This window comes from Lemur catta, chromosome 14 (genome assembly GCF_020740605.2).
Source record: "Lemur catta isolate mLemCat1 chromosome 14, mLemCat1.pri, whole genome shotgun sequence".
In the NCBI taxonomy this organism is placed as follows: domain Eukaryota; kingdom Metazoa; phylum Chordata; class Mammalia; order Primates; family Lemuridae; genus Lemur; species Lemur catta.
Window position 1 is genome coordinate 20,657,937 of NC_059141.1, and position 21,094 is coordinate 20,679,030.

The 21,094-nt window shown below is 39.7% G+C and overlaps 1 protein-coding gene across 1 annotated transcript in view; it reads right to left on the bottom strand.

The window, feature by feature from the left end:
- The window catches only part of CFAP58 (cilia and flagella associated protein 58), an 84,800-nt gene that overhangs the window by 38,358 nt on the left and 25,348 nt on the right, over positions 1-21,094 (bottom strand). Inside the window, exons 10-15 of the mRNA XM_045567859.1 lie at positions 12,885-13,046; positions 12,063-12,209; positions 6,147-6,287; positions 5,165-5,388; positions 2,742-2,853; positions 575-679 (exon numbers count right to left, since the gene is read on the bottom strand). Of these exons, the coding sequence (XP_045423815.1) occupies positions 575-679; positions 2,742-2,853; positions 5,165-5,388; positions 6,147-6,287; positions 12,063-12,209; positions 12,885-13,046 (891 nt within the window). The remainder of the gene's footprint in view (positions 1-574; positions 680-2,741; positions 2,854-5,164; positions 5,389-6,146; positions 6,288-12,062; positions 12,210-12,884; positions 13,047-21,094) is intronic.

A 21,094-nucleotide genomic window follows, 5' to 3' on the forward strand; every position in this document is an offset into this window, starting at 1 on the left:
CAGCACAGTGTCTGGCATGCAGTGATGATGATGATGGTGGTGGTGGTGAAGAGGATGGTGATGGTGGTGATGACAACTGGTACTTGCAAAAATATAGGCCAATTGCTCCAGAACAGCTAACTGCATAACCATCCTCAAAAAGAAATCCTTCCTTCCATTTCACTCACACAAATCTTCATGTGGACAGATCATTTGTGCTCTATGCAAAAGCTTATTTTCAAAATCCAAATCACAGCATTTTGCATTATATGAAGATAAGGAGAAAAGTACTTAAAAGAACCTGACAAATAAAACTGTAGAGAAGTGGGGGGAAATGCTCACATTACCCACTGCAGTATGTCTAGCCTTGAACTTAATTTTCCAGAATTCTCAAAATATCAGTGATCGCAGCATAAAAGACCAATTAATCAGGCTGTGTTTGTTCTCTATGTGTGAGTCACTGTTGCCATCTACAGTTAAATACGGGGCATGCAGGGCTACCGAATAACTGACTAATCCTAAGAGCAGAGCCCTGGAGGTGGTGGTGCTGAGCAAATTATGTTTGTTCGGTGAGTACAGAAAGAGAAAATGCTACCTGGAGGAGCAGCTCTTTTTCAACCACCTCTTCAGTCTTGCTGATGAGACGCTTCTGCAGTGCGTGAATTTTCTGAATCAGCTCAAATGTACTGGGGTCGCTGGCCTGTCCAAGGGGAACAAGAAGTAGCTTGAAATGGCATCAGTTTCAAAGCACGTTGGTCCCTACGTAAGATACTTATTGTTTTATAACATTAAAGTCTATTGCAAAGCTGCAGACCTAATACAGAGAGTATTAGAACCAAAAAACAATAAAGCATAACAGATGGGATAGTCATAAATACCTGTCCTCCCTCCCCCCAGGAAGCAGATTGCAGCTTTCTGAATGTCTTTTCTATAGCTCTAGTTAGTCTATATAGAGAAAGTAAATACGTTATTCCACCAGTGGGAATAATAATAATGGTAGCTACTACACATGATATCTGATTCTTTGCCACCATCCAACACTATGCTAAGTGCTTTTCATACAGTATTATGTTTTAACTGCAAGACAGCCCTTTGAGACATCATTAGTCTTCTCTTTTTAAAGATAAGAAAACTGAGGCTAAGAAAAAATGATATCAGTTAATTTAAGGTAAAGGTCAGAGCTGGAGTCAAGCCCAGATATGCCTGGCTCCAAAGGCTGTTGTTCCTGATTACTATGCTCCGAGGCTCTCCCTACCATTCTCTCTGTTTCTGCAGGAATGAGGTGGGGTTCCCTGATTCACTCAGCCTTAGGATTCTCCTTTGGTAACTGTCAACAGGAAGATTAATTGCAGTCTATGATGGGGAAGGTTTCCAGGATGTGGACTTCTGCTAATTATTGGCAGTGGAATGCGACCGCGGCATTTAGCTCTGAAATGGAATTATCAGTCCTCAAAGCTTTGATGCTCCTTCAATAGCTATCTGTGTACAATTCAAACAAGATATATGGTTATAAATTGATAATTTGTCCTCTAGACTTTGAGCCAAGGCTTCACTTTCAATGGCGCTGACATTTTGAATTCATCTAACAGTAAATATTTTCAACCGCCTCCCAGAGTCTCTATTTTCTAATTTTTTAACAGAAATTGACATAGAATTGGACACTTTGAAGATGTGCATGAAAACACATGGAATAAAATAATGTGACAGGAAATGAATTTAAAATCCTCAGCTCCACTTCCTCAGACATACTCATATTATTGTTGGGTTAGTAAACTATACCACCCTTGGCATTCGAAGAGGAATAAATGAGGGTCCAAAAAAAAGAGATTCTGTTGACTCTGACTTTTCTTAAGAAATACTAAGCAGTGCCAACTGATATCCATATACTGGGACTAAATTTGGCACACATTTACTTGGCAGGACTGAGTGTTGTTAAAATTCAGGCCCCATGTTTACCTAACAATTTATAATGCATTATCCTTAATGTTTTCTTCATTAAATGGAAAAAATAAAAATGAAAAACAAACACCTCCTTGGCTGACTTTCTGCCTTGCCCTGCTCTTTCTTATATCACATACTTAAATCTCCCAATATCCTAATTGCTCATGTAGTCAAAGCCCCTTTTGGTACCCATGTTACTAAAGGAGATGGTCATGTTTTTCTTGAATAAGCAGAGTTTGTCTTTAACTGTTATTCTCAGTGCTGGTGGTAATGTCTGTCAGGAAGTCATAAAATAAAATATGAAGTTGATCATCTGTCCCCTACCAAGGGGACTTTGGCTGTGTCCTCAGATCCTAAGAGAAAGGGTTTGGCTAACACAGCACTAGTCCTTCAAAAAGAGGGCTAGTCTGCATAGCCATATTTCCTGCAAGAAATGAAAGGATGGAAAGACAGATTGAGAGATGGTGAAGATGCTGGTGGCCAGTATAATTAAGGGCCATTAACAGTCCAAGACTAACATGCAGCCAGGATAATTGGTTGACCAAACACTACCTAAATGTCAATTGGCGAGGCCAGTTCGCAGCTTTCATTGGGCCTTCTTTAGGCAGAAAGAATATTGTCCAATACTTTCAAAACAAAACCCAAGTGAACCATCTGGTTCTGGAACAACTCAATTTACATTTGATCCAGCCTTACATTTTAGGTGACAATTTGCATAGCATTAAATAAAACCGTGCTTCTCATTGTGCTTTAGGTTAGAAGCTTTGCGTGGGGTGGGAGAAGAGATTTGGGGCTGGGAGGAATTCTCCACCAGATGTTACCTCGAGCTTCCTCCATCTGTGCACGTTCATGGGGTTCTCCAATTCCTCCTCCAGGGCTCGGCATCGCGTCCTCTCCTTCAAGAATTCTCTCTGCATGTGAAAAAGCTCCTGCCTAAATAAGACAAACTTTGTTTCACAAAGAAATTCTCCACCCATTTGAATATCATATCTTTAGATGGTTACATACACACTATATCTTACGTAAAAAGTTGGACTTAGGGAGCCTTTTGTGAACACTGTGATCAGCCTCCTAAATCTGGGCAAGACAAAGATGATGTTGATTCTTGCAGAGCTGGAGAATTGTCTTAGCTTAAAAAAAAAAAAAAAAAAAGAGCCAGGGCTTCAGCATCATGATTCTGGATACTCAAGAAATTTAAAAGTCTATGAAAAGAATGAAGTGGGGGGAAGTGAATTGTGAACGTTTCAATATACTTTTTAATGTTTCTAAATGTCTCTATAATAGCAGAAAATAAACAGTCTGTGTTCCCCACACAAAGCACCTGACTGCAAGACACTGAGGCTCAGGTGATAACCTGACACCAATTAGGGTATTACATTTCCGCCACCACTACACACTGAAATCCCCTAGGGAGCTTTGAAAACATCTCTTTGTCTGGACCCATGGGATTCTGTTTTAATGGTGTAGCTGGGTCCTGGGCTTCATAGCTTTTCATTCTCATGTGCAGCCAGGATTGCGAAACACCAAGTTAGGGGTTATGGCGATATTTTATCCTGCATTCCACAACTACACAGATGGCTGGAAAAGTCCTGAACAACTAGCTCTGGCTCAAACATACTGCTAAAATCTGCGGGAATCTCTAGTTAATATGTAATATGCGACAGCCAGTCTCAGTGTCCTGTGAGCTGGCAGTAACCCTATCGAAGGAGAAGCTTTGTTGGGAGGCAGAGAAGAGGCAAGCACTTGCATTGACATGGGCAATAAGGATGTTATCTGTCCTCATCTGCTGCGGGTGTGCAGATTACTAATACTAAGCCATCTCTTTTACTTAATTGCTTCATTTAAACCAATAATACAACTTCCCCTCATTAGCAAGACAAACCATTAGAATTAACTGCATGATGTTCACTCAACAGGGAGCTCAGAACAAGCTGCTTAGAATTAAAAGCATATTTTTAACACTTTCATTTTCTAGAATGTCATCAGAAGGGGAGGGCAAAAGTATTAGCTACTGTATTTGACGGCTGACTTTGTACTAGACTCTGCGCTAGGCACATTACATTTGTTTTTGTGTTTAATTGTAACTACAAGTACAAAGCTCAGAGAAGTTCAGTGATTTGCTCAAGGTTGCACAGCTTGTAGGTGGGAAGGTGAGCTTGGAATCGATGCCCACTTGCCTCCAATCTTTATAAGTTGTGTTCCCATTGAAAAGAAAAATAAAAGCTATTATCAAGAAACTAGCAATATTGGGTAAAATTTGGTCTTTGTGTTTGTAATAAAAATAACTCATGGCTGACAAATTTAGTGATGGTCTTGGAGACCATTCAATAGCTACTTAGAATGAATCCATTTGTCTCTGAGATGTCAATGGTGATATCTCCGGGTAGTAAAGTTATGAGTGATTTTCTAATCCCATCTTTATATTTTTTCTGCATTTCCCACATTTTCTACAATGAATTTTTGTACCACTTTTATCATCTGAAAGACAAGCAACTCTTAAAAACAAAAAAAAAAAAGTATTGATCCATCCTTGATAGTGGCAACTTTGCCATTCCTGAATATATTCATTGCATGTAAATATCAAAACTATCTGCTAACCCAATTAATTTGAGAAGCAGAACCAAACTGTGTCCTTATCCCAAGGTGGTCAAGAATACTATTCAACTACAAATCTGTGGGGAAAAGGATAGCTGCCGAGAAAAAATACCAGATCTCTTATTTAGTTTCCTGCAATTGCCTACATAAAACATGGGAGTGTTTTCCCAAAGGGAAAGTAGATCTTGTGTGATACAAGATTTAAGGACAGAAGAAGGCACACTAAGCTAAAGTGGAAGCTGCATTAGATAAATCAAGAGTAAGATATAAAATTTGGCTGCCTTCTAAGGAGACGGTGTTTTCAAATAATGATAAAATTAAATTTTCCACCTATTTGCATCTTGTATATAATTCCAAGAAAAAGACATACAAATGTTACCAGGATTAAATTTAAATATTGATGCTCCATCTCTTGCATTACCACCTTATTAAAGAAATTCAAAAAAGCTCATTGAGGGGAAAAAAATGACTGAATTGTAACTAATTTGTGTTTGTGATTTGACTTGAAATTTGGCTAATAATTTCATTGCATAAAATTCATTCTGTGCAACTTAAAAAGGTGTTCCCTGACCAACAAGCATGAACACAAGGTCACTTCAGGAGCTCCCCGCAGACCACTGTGACCTCAGCCCCCGGGGTCTCCTATTACCTGAGGTCCTCGACATTAGCCACACTCTTGGCAAGAATCCCCTTCTCCCGGCGAAGCTTCTTGATCTCAAGTTTGAGGATCCTCATGTCCTCCACCCTCTGGTTGTACTGGCTCTCGCCTTTATTCAGCACCGACTGTTGGATCTTGATCTTCTCGTAGAGCAACGCTAACTCGTCATTCCGCCGAACAAGCTGAGACCCCAAAATATCTCTCTCGCTGATGACCTAGAAAGGTAGGGAAGGGCATGGCCATCAGGGAACGAAAAGTCTTGTTTTTCATGATGGTAGCAGCACACACTCAGTCAACGAGTATCTATCACATGCCCACGTGTGCTGGGTACTAGCAATTGCCAGCTGGAGAGTCAGCACTGGACTCCTCTCATTAGCGTTTTCAAAAGCACCGTACAACAAATAATCCATAATAATAATAATGGTCCAATAATCAAGTAATCTTGGGGCCATGGATATACCATTTTGTTTGTTCGTTTGTTTGTTTTCCAACCCATTGTTTTTTTTAAATGTTGAAATTTGAGTGACTTCACGGTGGGCTAGCTCTTGCCAAGTTCCACCACTCCTTACGGTCTTGCCGACTTCTCTCTGCCAGATCCCTGAAAGCATTTATGTTTCTAACCCCCAAATCATGCACTTGAATTTCTATCTCCCAAATTAGGTAATTATTTACTGCAGTTATAAGCGAGCAACTATACTAGAATGTAAGCTCCCTGAGACGGGGACCTTGCTGTCTTCTTGGCCAAAGTGTCCTCAGTGCCTAGAGGAGTGACTGGCACCTGGGAAGTGTTCATAAATGAGTCTAATAAATGAGTGCATATGCCATAATTAGTCAACACAAGACAGCCTCTGTTGCTGTTCCTCCGACAGGATGGGATGGCAGAGCTGAGAAAGGAACGAGGGTCCAAGAAGAATGGAATCACACATGTGTGTCTGCTGATGGGGTCTGCAAGTCTGGTGAGGGGGTGCTCTACCTGGTCTAATTCCTTCTTCTGTCTCAACCTCTCCCCATCGGCCTCGGCAATGATCCGCAGCAGTTTTCTCTCTTCAGCTTCTTGCTTTTCAATGAAGTGTTTGGTCTCCAGGGCTTGTTGTCTCAGCTTCTGCAGCTCAGCCTGAAAAAGAATGGATGATACTGACAAATTTCATTCTGCAATGGCACAAACCAGGAGCACAGGGCCTGGAACTAGAAGTGCAGTTGTGCTTCTTATACTTTCCTCGAATGTTTCATTTAACATGGTTTGATCGTTCTTACAAACAAAACAAGCTTACGGCACACACACACACACACAAAAGCCCATAAAGAAACCAATGCACACGACAGTGATCATGTTTATTCTATGAGTTGTGCCCTTGAGGGATTCTTATCATTTTTCTAAATATGTGCAGCAGGGGCTTCATTGGTATTCAGCAGCACTTCTCCTACCAGCTGAACACCTGGAGAATTCACAAAGCTTGGTGCAGAGAAGGACGCGGGGTGAGGACCGGGGAGGACTCTGTGCCAGCTCCTGAATGGTCCCAACACCACCAGCACATTAACTGCAGACGTAAAGCCCATTGCAAGCAAAAACTAAATTAGTCCAAGATAACAACTAAGTGTCTATCTTGTAAAACATCCTGATAGAACAGAAAGGACGTCACGGTATAAAAAGATAGATAGATCCTACTCCTACCACACTTCCAATCCAGATGAGAGGATAAGATAGGCAAATATTAATAAGTCCAGGCAAAATTTTTCCAGCATCAGCATTATTATCACGCAGACAGGAAGTCAAAGGAAAGTCATCACTGGGCTGGGGTCATCGTGGACACTTTCTCAGAGAGCTCTCACCCGAATATGGCCCATGAGTGCATATGGAAATCATAGAAATTCCAGGGGAAAGGTGCTATGGACTGGTAATTTTCAAAAGGAAAATTTCTCCCCTCAAAGTGCACATTCACTTCTATTCCACAAGTATGTTTGTGACCTACAGTATCCCAGCCCTGATACTAGGCATTTTACTACTCCTGTCTCCATTTTATAAATGCAATTATATAAAAAAAGAAAAGCAAATCACTTGCCCAAGGTCACAAAGCTAGTAAGTAGCAGAGTTGAGACTCCCACCCAGATCTTTTGATTCCAAAGCCTGTGCTCCCTCGGTCACCACCCAATGGTTTCAAACCAAATACAGAAGAGCAACATTTGAGGGATTCGCCAACCACTGAAGATGATGGATATGACCAGCAACAGTGTGAAAATGGTATCTACCTGCGTTCAAAGGACAGGAGCATGCACCTGAAGGGATTTCTATTTCTGCCTGGGTTTTAGAGGGAAGAACCAATCAGGTCCCTGGCAGTTGACAGATACTGCCAATCGGAGGGGTGTGTGTCGGCAGGGAGGACATACAACATTTGGGCTTGTGTGAACAATGGCATGCAAACTATAAAGTACCAGACAGCAAAGCATCCAGTGTGGCTGGATTAAAGAGTTAGGTAGGGAATAGCTGGAAGTAAAGTTAGACCAGACTGGGAAGGGCCTTGTGTGCCATGCACCGCATAGAGTATGCAACAGGGAACTGTGGAAAGGAAAGGAGAATATATCTTTGAGAGGTTTCATGCCCAGCTGGGAAGGACAAGGGGTTATCACAGACCATGTCAGCACAAGAAAAAACAAATGAAGAGGAAAAGCTCTGCTTTCACCCATGCCTGGAATCAAAAGGGAGATGACAAGATGATATAAAGGTTTCAGCTTGTCAATCAATGGTTTGCAGGTTGGCAAATGACAGGAAAAGAGTAATAATGTTTTCCTTCAAGTAAGTATGGGGACCCACACCCTCATCCAACCAGAAAGGTCACCAAGATGATGGAAAACCTCATACGTGCAAATGCCTATGAGCCAGCCCAACTCTAGTCAAGTTCTGCCTCTAACCCGTGAAGACCAAGAGTCATTAATTTCACACCTTGAACTTATCCAAACAGTATGAAGACACTGTGTGCCTAGTAATAGATATGCAATGTCACAAACTAAATGCAGCTGGCTACTGTAAAACCAAGGGTTTCTTTTATGACATTTTGTTTGTTCATTCATGAAATATGTTTTGGTCTAGGGATAAGCAAAAGGAATTACTTATTGGGAAAAGATCTGGTGTAGTATTTACCATTTGGGGGAATTGCCTGTTAGGCAATCAGAAAGAACAAGCCTTCCCGTTCCTATAATCATTTAAGGTGACAGCAAAGGCAGCAATAAAATACCTGTTTGGGTCGTGCTTTCTTTAATAAAACTTTTATTTTCCCAGATGTGCAACATTCACTTCCCTGTTCTTAAGTGCCAAGAGCTGATCAGAATCCATCAGCATAACAAAATGAAACCCCTGTTATATTAAAATGCAATCAACAGTGTGTAAAAGTATCTGTCTGAAATGTAAAACCATCCATGCATTTGGCATTGCTAGGGACTTTTTTCATAATATATCAAAATTCTGAATGGTCTCCTTATGTCATAAATTTATGAGCTGTAAACAAGTTGTGGCGTTAGATGTTAGCAGCAAATGTTAACATCAACAAAATACCTTAACTCTAATGCACTTAGCGGTTATAAATCTGAGCTGTCTCACCCAGGAAAGATGGTAACAACTGCCGTGCACCCAAAATCTCATCAAACAATGTCCTAGGTAGGATCTGCGGTTTCTGCACCTGTCGAAGTGTTAGTGGTGACATGAAGTTGTAATGAAATGGCAGGACACACCCTTTAGTCACTGCTTCCACAATTATACAATTTCACAATAGGTACTTATGGACTAAATACAATCTAATTTGCTATGGGCATAAATCGTATTTCAAAACCCATGTTTGCAGGAGTCTCACCCATTCATACATGATCCCAGCATTCACTGGGTTTCATAGAAGTTGTCTATTTAAATCTAGCAAAACAAACAGGACCTCTTGAAGTCTTCTAGCCACGAGAATAATTAGACTTTCTCTCTCTCTCTCTCTCTCTCCCATGGATGACAGCTCCCTATCCATGGCAGGCTACAGAGTCCACTAAGTAAAAGGATATGGTGCCCTGAAGCCAGTCCCTAATGTGGTGCTGAGCTCTGGACGTGGAGAATGTGCTGCTGAATTATTCACCGAGAATCAAAGTGCTGTCAGATAGAGGTGGGATGATTGGGAAGTGACGAGACAGAATCAGGAGCTCGTTAGAACTGGGAGCCAGACACTCCAAACGAGATGGCTCCTTCAGCGCTGATGAAACAAGACCAGGACAGAATGGGCAGATGAACGCAGACGCAGCAACGTCTACAGAGAACTATTGATATTCTGTCACGACCATAATGTGCTGACAGTGTCTAGAATACCGAGGCACAAGCCAAGCCTGGTAGCAACTGAAAAAGTAAAAGCAACACGGAAGGACAGGATTTTTCCGTTGAGGGGGATGAATGAGCATGGAGATGGCCTCCTATGGACAATTGCTTGTGTGTCAGCTCGCCGAAGTCGTAAATTGGGTTGTCCTGCCAAAGGACATCCCACAGTCTACCAAGTAGGCTAGGGCTTTCCCTTCCAGGAGGGATTATGTACTCATGTAGCTTTGCAGAACTCACAATAATAAGATAAATGCCTCTTGAGCAAAGTTACTAGAAAATCTGCCCTTTCTCTCAGGGTTTTGGTTTGCAAACTTTAGATGCATGAAATCCAGAGACCTGTATGAAGTGTGATTCAAATTCTTAGGCTAAAAAAGTCAAGAGGCTAAAAGTCAACATTTGAGCTGTAATATTTTCTAAAGAATGTCAAATGGGCCTAATGATAGGCCGGAATTATCCAGTCGGAGCACCACTGCAAGTCACCCTTGGATAGCTTCAAATAATAAATCAAGCAAGCATCTTTCTCTGTTCCTCATTCTTGCCTTAATGGAAATGCTGGGAGAAAAGGCTTGGTAGTTCCACAGTAAGCCCAAAGCAATTGTCTTCCTATAATCGATGATCCAAAGCCATCCAGACCTGGGATTTCCCATTGGGAGCAGATTTTCCAGGACAGAAGCCTTTTAATCATCCTTCACGTCCACCAGCTGCCAACTCTGCTGGCCCAGGACCAAATCACAGGACCCTATTGCCCTATTTTGTATTTTATTATGATGCATCTTTGGAGCTGTATGTGTAGATGCCTGATGGTAGAGGGCATAATTAGAACCAATATTAACTAAAGTCAAACTCTGAGGAACTAGGAATAATTGATCTTTTATATAGGACAGTTATTCTAAAGCAGGATTTTGTAGAAGGCAGTTAGTTCCACCTTGGGCCCCAGTATGGGGTAATAATTAATCTCCTGAATAGAGCATTACTTGGGAAAGTAAAAGATGAGACTCTACGCCATCCGCTAAAGAGAAAGTGATGATGCACCAAATGGATTACACTGAGCCTTGCTGATGTGGTCCGTGGGGCTCACGGCTGAAGCAATATTTATAATAAGATTTTTCTGATTTATTCAGCAATAAATAAACCCCTTCCTACTACAGGCTCCAGGATGAAAGAAACCGCTTTCTGTAAAACTGCTTTCAAATGAGGGCAACAAGGGCAAAGATGCAGGATATTTTCAAATTTTAGAAAACACACGTATGTTTCTTTATATGTAATAGATTTGAATGCAGAATTTTCTATTCTTTTTCTGTCATAAGCTGGAGTGGGGGAGATGAAAGTCTCACATAAATATAGCAATTATAATATCTTTTTTGTAAAGAGACTTCTGTTACAGCTTAATCTTTCTAAAAAAATGTGCCTTAAGTTAATTTAATGTAGTAGTTCTATTTCCACAAAAACCTATCATTAAGTTGACAAAACTTACTATTAAGTTGAGAGTACGTATTTCAATCTATGGCATCTTAGAATCAAGGAAATATAGCATTAAACCTGCCCAACACTAGGTACACATTTTCAAGATAGGGACTATCTTTGAATGCTAACGTGCAGAATCCGAAGTATCTGGTCTCTAACTTCTTGTAAATAGTTTCTGCAAAGGGCTCACAAGCAACCACAAGTATTCTGCAAGTACACCTTCAAAATAAGTGGCGTCATTGTCTTAGAAGTTCCCCTTTTTAGTCCTTTATTTAATAGATTAGAAGGGAAATCTATTGGATTGAATAGGAAAAGGAAAATATATTAGGTTTAGTGATGGATATCATGAAACATATTTGGTTACAGGATTTGAAATGGTGTAATTATTTGGTACGCTTTCTTGGAAAAAGTTCTATGTTTGCAGACATAGAATGTTCTAAATTAGTGGATTTAAAAGGACATGTCTTAGTGAGATATACAAAGACAGAAATGATCCCTGGAGGAGCAGCTGCAAAGTTCTTAGGCCCACAGAGGTAAAGTGGATTATGAACCTGGTTGGGGCAAACCAAGAAAGGACAGAGCTCTGGCACCCAGTTGATGAGGCTGCAGACAGAAAAGTCACAGGGATATGATGTAAATAATGTTAGGAGCAATGGGACAAAGCATCACCTTATAGAAGGCCCAGGGAGGAGTTTGGGAGGGTTGGGTGTGAGCACAATGGCTGGACTTGGGCTGTGAATACCAAGGGGTCATAGCGAGCCTGCAAGCCCAAGCACTTGTTGGGCACTGCCAACCTGCTCGGTTCTCTCCCACTGGTGTATGACAGCCAGCACAGATGAACCAGGCACTTGTGCATCTCTGCTACTCCCCACCCTGTTCTTCCTGGGAGCGCTGCCTGTAAGGAACTCTGACCTAGAGATCGTAGGGCTCATGATCCTGGTGCCTTGTGTGGCTGGGTTTGTGGAACTAGCAACTGTGACCCCAGGCCACCTAGACAATTCCCCTGTCCCTTGCTGCCTTCAGTGAGAATGGAGGCTGCCTCACGTGGGGACCAATAGTCCTTCCCTTCTATGACAAAGTGTGTACCTTCAATGTTTCCTTTTCCTTTTCTATTCGCTGCTGTTCCAGATGCAGCTTCACAAGTGCTGCCTCTTTGGCAGAGATTTCTTCTTTCAGTTGATCAACCTTATGGGTCATAATCTTTAACTTTCTCTTCATTTCTGTTATTTCATCCTAACAGAATGAAAGAAGAAATGTTTGCAAGTGAATTGAATAGACATTATCATCCCTATGGAAATTCAATACATCTTTAAGAGCTTTGAAGGGAAGCTCTCTCAAAACAACAATCTCATGATCAATTACAACTGGGCTATGGCTTTGTCTCTTATGCCTGTTTTTATAGCATTACCCCTCAAAATATTCTCATGAGATATATACAAAGTATACATAATGAATATGCCACACACACACACACACACACACACACACACACACACACACACACGAGTATTCCTCATTTTCCAATTCCAAGGAATTGGAAGTACAACAAACTTTATAGCAAAAAGATTTCAAAGCCAAGCTATGGAATTAAATGATAAGAGTTAGTAGCTCCCCTCTGAGTCACGGTAGCTAGCTATTAGCAGTTTTAAAAACTAGGAAGAGGAGAATGGCAAGTCTACATAATAACTAAAAGTAGAACCATGATTTCCACATCCTATTAAGTTGTGTCATTTCCATTTCAAACAACCTGATAGTATTGCATAAGTTGATCTTTTTCAGGTAAATTCCATGAGATTTCTTTTTTTTTTTTTTTGATCCATTCTACATTCTACCATTAGGATAACAGAAACTGTTTTAAACCCAGAGTAGAGAGAAATCAAAATGTAAAGACATAAGTACATTCTTTACCTGAGCCTCAACCAGATTTTTGCTATAAAGATTCCTGTCTGACCTCACAGCTTCATACAAGTTCTGTTGCTGTTTTAATTTAGTCTCCGATTCAGCTACTTTTTTCCTGTAGTCAAAAATCTGCATTTCACGGGTTTTTATGTCTTCCATGTTCATGAGGACCTGGAGGAGAAAGAAGTATATAATTGTGGTTATATAGCCCCTCTGTGCTTATCGGTTCAGGACAAATGGAGTTTTTTTAATCTAAGGTGGCTGGTAAGATGCCAGAGATCAGAATATCTAACTGTGGCTATAATCACTACAGCACAACACAGAAATTCAGCCCAGCTGATTAGGGGAAAACATACATTTTATCTACTCCAGAGTTCTGCTCAATTGTATAAAAGCCGAACATGGTTATTTTGTGATCACAACAGAGGAAAAAAAAAGGAGAAGAAATTCTTTCAACTCTGAAAATCCTCTCCTGACCACCCTATCCACCAAAAAGAAAAAACAAAAATAAAAAGCCACAGGCTTAACACAAAGCACTAAGAAAGATAAATGATAACTTAGCTGTTTGGCCACATTGGATGCTTTATAAAGTTAACCATAAAACAGGAAAGTGCGCTTTGAACTCTGCTAGCGATTATAACGCTGTCTTGCCAACATCAAACTCACTCCATCAGGGAAACTCAAAGGACTTCTTAAGAAGTACATTCTAGACCGGGTGCGGTGGCTCACTCCTGTAATCCTAACACTTTGGGAGGCCGAGGCAGGAGGATCACTTGAGCTCAGAAGTTCAAGACCAGCCTGAGCAAGAGCAAGACCCCAGTCTCTACAAAAAAAAAAAAAAAAAGAAAAAAACAATTAAAAAATTAGGCTGGCATCTGTAGTCCCAGCTCCTCAGGAGGCTGAGGCAGGAGAATCAATTGAGCCTAGGAGTTTGAGATTGAAGTGAGCTATGATGACACCATTGCACTCTACCCAGGGCAACAGAGTGAGATCATGTCTCAAAAAAAAAAGCGTTCTAGTGTGCATGAAATACTTCCAGGAAAGCTGGGATGCAAGAATGATCACCTCCTTTTTGCAACTATGAAAAAGGTAGGCCTGAAATTCCATCTTGAGTCAATACCTCTCAACAGGCAATCCATATAGCAGAACTTACGTAACCCTGACTCTCAGTGGCAATATCCGTAGAAATTGACTTTTTTAAGGATAAATTTCTTTAAAAATTTCTTAAGAAGAAAAATGTTAGAGACGAAAACTGATTAAATCAATAAAACTATGGTGTATATAACAGCTAGAACACAGAAGGAAAAAATCTTTAAAAGGTTTCACTGTGTTTTCATGGAGTTTTCTTTTTTAATGATTACAATTGAAGGACATAGGCACAGCAGTGTGACAGAGCGTGGAGAGGAGGGGACATACTTGACATAACACGGCCATGGAAGGTTCCTCTGAGGAAGTGACATTTTACCTGGAGCCTAAAGGTGGAAAAGGACCTCTTAGACCTTTGCCATCATAATAGTCACCATGATTCAGACGTGGGCCACTTGTGAGCATGTTCCCAAATTATTGTACAAGGATCCTATTTCCCCACTTGTGGAATTACTATTCCAAAAACTACACTCTGAGAAGCCCCATTCTATTGATGGCTATTGTTTAAAATATTTATCCTTTATATCGTTAAAAAAAAAGCACCTTTCAAAGTTTTCTTACAGATATTTAAGGAGGAATGGGATTAAATTTTAGTAAATGCCTTTCAACATACGTAATTTTGTAGTATTTTCTCTTACTGGATCAACTGATTTGATGTACTTAGTAATAAATTTTTCCTTTTAAAAATGTTTTTAATTTCTTTATACATAGTTCCATGTGCCATAGTTTAAAATAAATTCATAAATGTGAAATATATATTTATTTTCTTTTCTTTATTTACTGGGCTTTCCTTCTCCCTTCAACCCACATCACCCCCTCATCTACTCATAATGTAACTAGGTTAACAAGCCAGTATGTGCCCATCCATATTTTTCTTTGAATTCTGCATATTCTACTCAGGTCAATAAACATAATAATAGCTAATGTTCATCAGGTACTTTCTATGTACCTGACATTTTACATGTATTAACTCCTTTAATCTTCACAGAAATCCTTTAAAATGTATACTGTTATCACCCAATTTTACAAAGAAGGAAATTGAAGTCAAAATAAGTAATATTCTCAAAGTTATTCAACTAGTAATATGCAGATACAGAAATATGTTTGTTTTCCTTTGTTTTTTGTTTTTCTTTTGGGGTTTTGCTTTCATTTTTTTAGCCCAATGGGATCTTATTATATGCACTTTGCTTTTTATCACTCAATAACACCTTGTGGAAGTCATCTGAGATTGCTCTAATTCATTCTCTTTAAAGGTTGCATAATATCCTACAGTGTGGGTGTACCATTATATACTTAACTCTTCACCTCTGATGGGCATTAACTTTGTTCCCACTTTTTTTGCCACTTCAAACCATACTGCAGTAAACATTTTTGTACATGTGTTCTCCTGCACTTGTACTTTTATTTCTGTGGGATGGATTCCCAGAAGTGGAATAGCTGGCTCAAAAGACACATATATTTTTAACTTTAATAGATATTGCTAGATTTCTTTCCAAAATAGCTGTAACACTTTACATTTCCACACAGCCAGCAATAGTTTTCTTAATAGAAAACTATCCTTGCAGTTTCAGGATAAACCAGCTTTGGTCATACTGGATGATTCTTTTAATGTACATTGAATTTGGTTTGCTAAAATTTCATTCAGGATTCTGCATACATTTTCCTAAGTGATCTAGGGCTATAGCTTTCCCTTTGGTTCTATTTTAGTATCAAGGTTTCCGTTAGTTTCCTAAAGTGAACACGATACCTTTGTGTTCACTCATTCATTCACTCACCCATTTATTCACTCACTCGGTGAACTTGTACTGAGGAACTTGCCATGGCAACCACATGAGTGACATAAAGAAGAGGGTACACATTCCCTTCCTTCAAGTTCACCACTAGTGAGTGACCCCTCCCATAGAAGCAACAATCAAGGAATGGGTACAAGTAAACTGAGATACACATAAGGTATTATGGGAGAATCAAAGACCAGAAGGTTAATGGATAGTTTCTAAGGACAGACCTATGCATGTTACCTAAGCAGTTAATATTGGAGATTTGCATAATTTGTGAGAGCTGCCTCTTCCTTCTTAATCAACCATACCCAACCAAGGGTTCACGTGAACTTGGACCCTAGGATCTCTCCCAGGCCTGGAATCTTTGTACATTATCACTGCAGATTACTGTGGTCCCCAACCCCCGGGCCGAGGACAGTACTGGTCCATGGCCTGTTAGGAACTGAGCTGCACAGTAGGAGGTGAGCGGAGGGCAAGAGAAGCTTCATCTGTATTTGCAGCTACTCACCACTACTCACATCACTGCCTGAGCTCCACCTCCGCTACCCCCACCCCCACCCCCAGGTCTGTGGAAAAACTGTCTTCCATGAAGCTGGTTCCTGGTGCCAAAAAGGTTGGGGAGCACTGTAGAAGGCACAAGTTATATCAGTAAAGCAATGCCTATCAATATTACCCCAAATAATACAAAGGGCATAAGCAACATTTTTTCTAAATTCATATGCCAAAAAAATTACATAACATGAGAATTATCTGATCCTTAAAGGTTTGAAGGAACTCAGTTCTAAATTCATTGGGTGCTTAGTCAATGTTGGAGCTAATTCTCTCTCAACTTTTTCAGTGACTCCAATAGTTATAGATCTTTCTAATATTTCTACTTCTTGAGTCAAACCTTGATGCATATATTTTCAAGAGAATTATCTGTTTCAACTAATTTTTAAAATTTATGCAACTAGAATTATACACAGCATTTTTATAGGTTTTTACTTTTGTTTTATTGTTGTTGTTACCACCTGCTATCAAACACTTGATGGCAATTGGAAGAAAATGTCCCCAGGTAAGAATATATAGACTCATTGGTGAATGGTGTGGATGGGTGGTTAGGGCCTAGAAGGAGGAAGACTAGAAAATCGAAGACAAGGTCTGGGGAAAAGGCATGTGGGTAGATCTGAAATGAAAAAAAATACCGTTCCTTCTTCCATTATTTATTTGATCCATATCTTTATGATCCTTTAAAATGAGTAGTTTTTAAGGCCTTTTAAGATATCAATACCTGTAGTTCAAATGTCTAAGTTAGGAATAAATTTGAAACTGAAATAAGATGTCCATCACTGGATCTGTTCTTTGTTTGCTTTTTTTATTAAAGAAAAGGCACTGCCCTAGCACAGCACTTGGCCTTTCTATAAATAAGCCATCACTCTCTCTGGGGTCAGTGAAATGAATAGATTAAAAATACTTTGAACAGCGTCATCAGCATTCAGAATATCAAGCAGCACATCAGAGAAAAGAAAAAATTGTTTGTTCAATTACTTTGAGAAATGTTATAACAAGAATAATCCTTTGCACAGACAGAATAATGTTCCAGAAAAAGGATGAAGCTGGGGGCATTTTTTGTTTGTTTTTTGAGAATCTAACTAACATGGTCCACCTTTCTGCACACAACAGTGCACAAAATCACACACTTGCCCCTAGATTCTCGAAGCCGGGAATAATAAGAACCCATCATGACACCAAGAAGATCAAAGGAATTTAAGTTAAATGACAATGAAAAAATAATAAGTATTGAAACCAGAGGGAAAAGATAATTTACAAAGCAATTTATTGCTAAGTGTTGGGACTCCATTTATTTTGATGGAAATCATTCAAACCAATGTCACGCCAAAGTTGAAATCCTGAAAATTCATAAAATGTAAGGAGTGTTAAATAGCAGCAAAACCTCTTGTCAGCAAGCTGCTGTCCCCTGTTAAAAGTGGCATGTCAGAGACACGGGATGCCAGCTGTGGGGCTGGAGCTTAATTAATTTACTACATTCGCAGATACCTCCAATCAACTCATGAGATAAATCAGATCCGAATGTAGAAAGTTTTATTACAGCCAGGGAACTGGGACGCCTAGCATTTGTAGGCCTGCTTCGGAGGAGCCCAGAAAATGCTTGCAGGACATGATGGGGGTACAGTCCTGGTTTATAACCTCCTCCTACCTTTTCTTTTTCTGTTAAAACAACCTGCCAATGGAAATAAGAGTGAGATAAAAAATCAATAACGCACACTAGAAAACTGCAGCATGGCCAAAACATCACATGGACTGGGGCAGGATAAAAAAGTAGGTCATTGAATTTGGAACCCTTTAACGTACATTTCATGAAATATCAGCACAATAAACTTCTCAGATAAGTTTTTCTGACTCGATGTCAATGGGTTGAATGATGACAATGCCTTTACCTTCATAACAAAACTGAAAAACTCGCTCTCTGAAAATAAAAAACACAAACCGTGCCCAGGCACGTGAAATGTTGAGTCTTCCCTATTTTTCTGGCTTTCTTATTTTATCCTCTAACTTAAATTTGGAGAGGCACAACTATCTATGTTTCTATTCTTTTTTTATAACCTAGTATGTTTTATTATGAATAGGGGTTATAATACTATCTGCTTCAGAGGGTTATTATGAGGTTTTAGTGAGAGAATATTTGTGCCACCATATAAGTGCCTAGCACATAGTAATTTAATTATTTAATAAATGTGAACAGATCATTATGCTATGTTACATGATGTCATGTTATCTAACTAGTAATTTAAAAAATTAATTTGATTTTTCTAGGAATCAAACACTGTTACACAGGAAAGTAATGATATGCTGTACACTTCTTTTATTATAACACAAAAAAGCTTATAATTTGCATGTGTGTGTCCTTAATTCCCCTCTCCAGGCTTCTGCCCAATTAAAGATGCTCTGAATAAAATTCAAATTAACATCAAAGAAACAGGAGCTTTATTTCATTATGAAGATATCTATCCAGTGGACAATGTTTCTTTAATCAACTTTTTGCTTTCTCTGCTTGCTTCTGAGTCCTTGAAAGCACATTACTATTCATTTCTTGGAACCTCTGTCCAGAGAGCTTTGCTTGACACTGCTATAGGCAAATGAGCAAAGAGCTAAAAAAAAAATTGTTGGTAGGAATTCATTACAAAAGAATGCTTTTTGGCACATAAAATGTCTAGGAGGCAATTGCCAGAAGTTTAATATTTGGAATGAAAAAAGAGGGGTCCTACAATGAGGTAAGTGCATAATGTGCAAAATGTTCAGCAGATTTAATAACTAACCAGGACCTAGAATTTGTAAAAGTACAGAAAGGAGTAAATATGATGGACCACAACTTACGTTGTCATTCTTCCTGCCTCTCAACTTGTCTAAATAGTAAAATTTAGAGTGCCCAGGCACAGTGGCTCATGCCTGTAATCCTGGTGCCTTAGGAGGCCAGAGTGGGAAGATTGCTTGAGGCCAGGAGTTTGAGACCAGCCTGGGCAACATAGTAAGACCCCATCTCTACAAAAACAAAATTAGCTGGGCATGGTAGCATGTGCCTGTAGTCTCAGCTACTCAGGAGGCTAAGGCAGGAGGATTGCTTGAGCCCAGGAGTTAGAGCTTACAGTGAGCTGTGATCGATGCCTGCACTCCAGCCTGAGCCATAGAGCAAGACCCTGTCTCTAAAAAAAAGAAAAAAAGATTTACAGTGCAACAAAGGAAAAATCATGAAGACAAAAAGTAGTGAAACCTTGGAATAGATTATCTTATGGTTCAACAAATATTCGCTCTCTTCCCTCGTCCCACAACCTCATGGGAGAAGTATGTTTCCCATGCTGTTGATGTTGGACTTGGCCATGTGACTTGCCATAGCCAATGGGATATCAGAACATTAGGCAAGTAGAGAGATGTGAAATGTGCTAGTGTGGGTGGGGTATTGCTCTCCTTCCTTTCTCCATGAGAAGCTTGTGGTTCCGAACTGGACCCAGGCCCAAAAGCCAAGCCCAAGCAAGCCTAGCCTAGGTCAGCTGGCCCTCACTCAGCTGCTGGTGTATGAGTGAAAAATAAATGCTTGATTTTATATGTCACTGAGATTTTGTGGCTGTTTATTATGCAACATTATTATGCCAAGTGTTAACTGAGAAAAAGACATAAGTAAGAAAAGGTTTGGGATTCTGAGCCATCTAGTTCTGACAAAAAAAAGGGGGTGATCTTCTTTCTCATTTGCAAATGCCAAGTTCAATTAATAAAATGTAATGTAGACTTTCAGCATCTTTGATTTTACCTTTCTTTCTCTAAGCCAGAAAGAACCAGAAGGCAAATGTTGATGTTGTTTTGCAGCCCAGAAGGAAGAAGAAACCATGCCTAGAAGTCAGGTAGCTAAAAATGCTGAGAGTAATTCAGGTAAGACCTTCCGTTGTGACAACACATTTCACACGGGTTTAAAGGCAGGGCAGACCCATAGTGATAAGTAAACATACTATTATAGAAGAATTTAATATAGATACTTAAAAGTGAGTCTTCAACTAATTAATTCAGATGTCCAATTATGTTTTCCATTCATTCTTTCAAAAAATATGTGAGTAGCTATTTAGTAAATAAGTAATATGAAGAACTTCAAATTGAAGAAGACCTGCCCCCAGGGAGCAGAGAGTAGAATGAGACAGACATGCAAATGATGGTAGGTCAACACAGGATTCCTCAACTGCCAGAGAGGGGAACCAAAAACAAGGGAGCTAGAGATTATGTTTAATAAAGTTCCTTGGGAAGAGCGGAATTTTATCTAGTCCTTGAAGGAAGGGCAAGCTGTTATTAATACTGCTTATTTATTTTTTATCAGGATACTAAGTAATACATACTCATTTTAGAAATTTTGAAAAATACAAAAGCACAAAAGGGGAAAATTAAAATAATACCTATCCTTATGACCCAGAGATAACCACTATTAATATGTTAATATATTTCTTTCCATTCTTTTTCCTATTAAGAAAAGGCAGCTAGGTGTCTGCTTTTTCTTCTCGCCTAGATTCTCAGAGCCTACTTTTCTCCACCATGGTGGGTAACACACACACACACACACACACACACACACACACACACACACATACACCCCGCCCCCCCACACACACACACACACACAAGAACTCTCCTCCAGGGCAGGTCTGTATGACAATCTCCTGTCCCTGATTCTGCCACATGGTCAGACTGCGTGTACAGTTCTCTCTCCAACTCCAGAAAATATTTTCCCATGACATCTTCGATCTGGGCTTGGTTCCA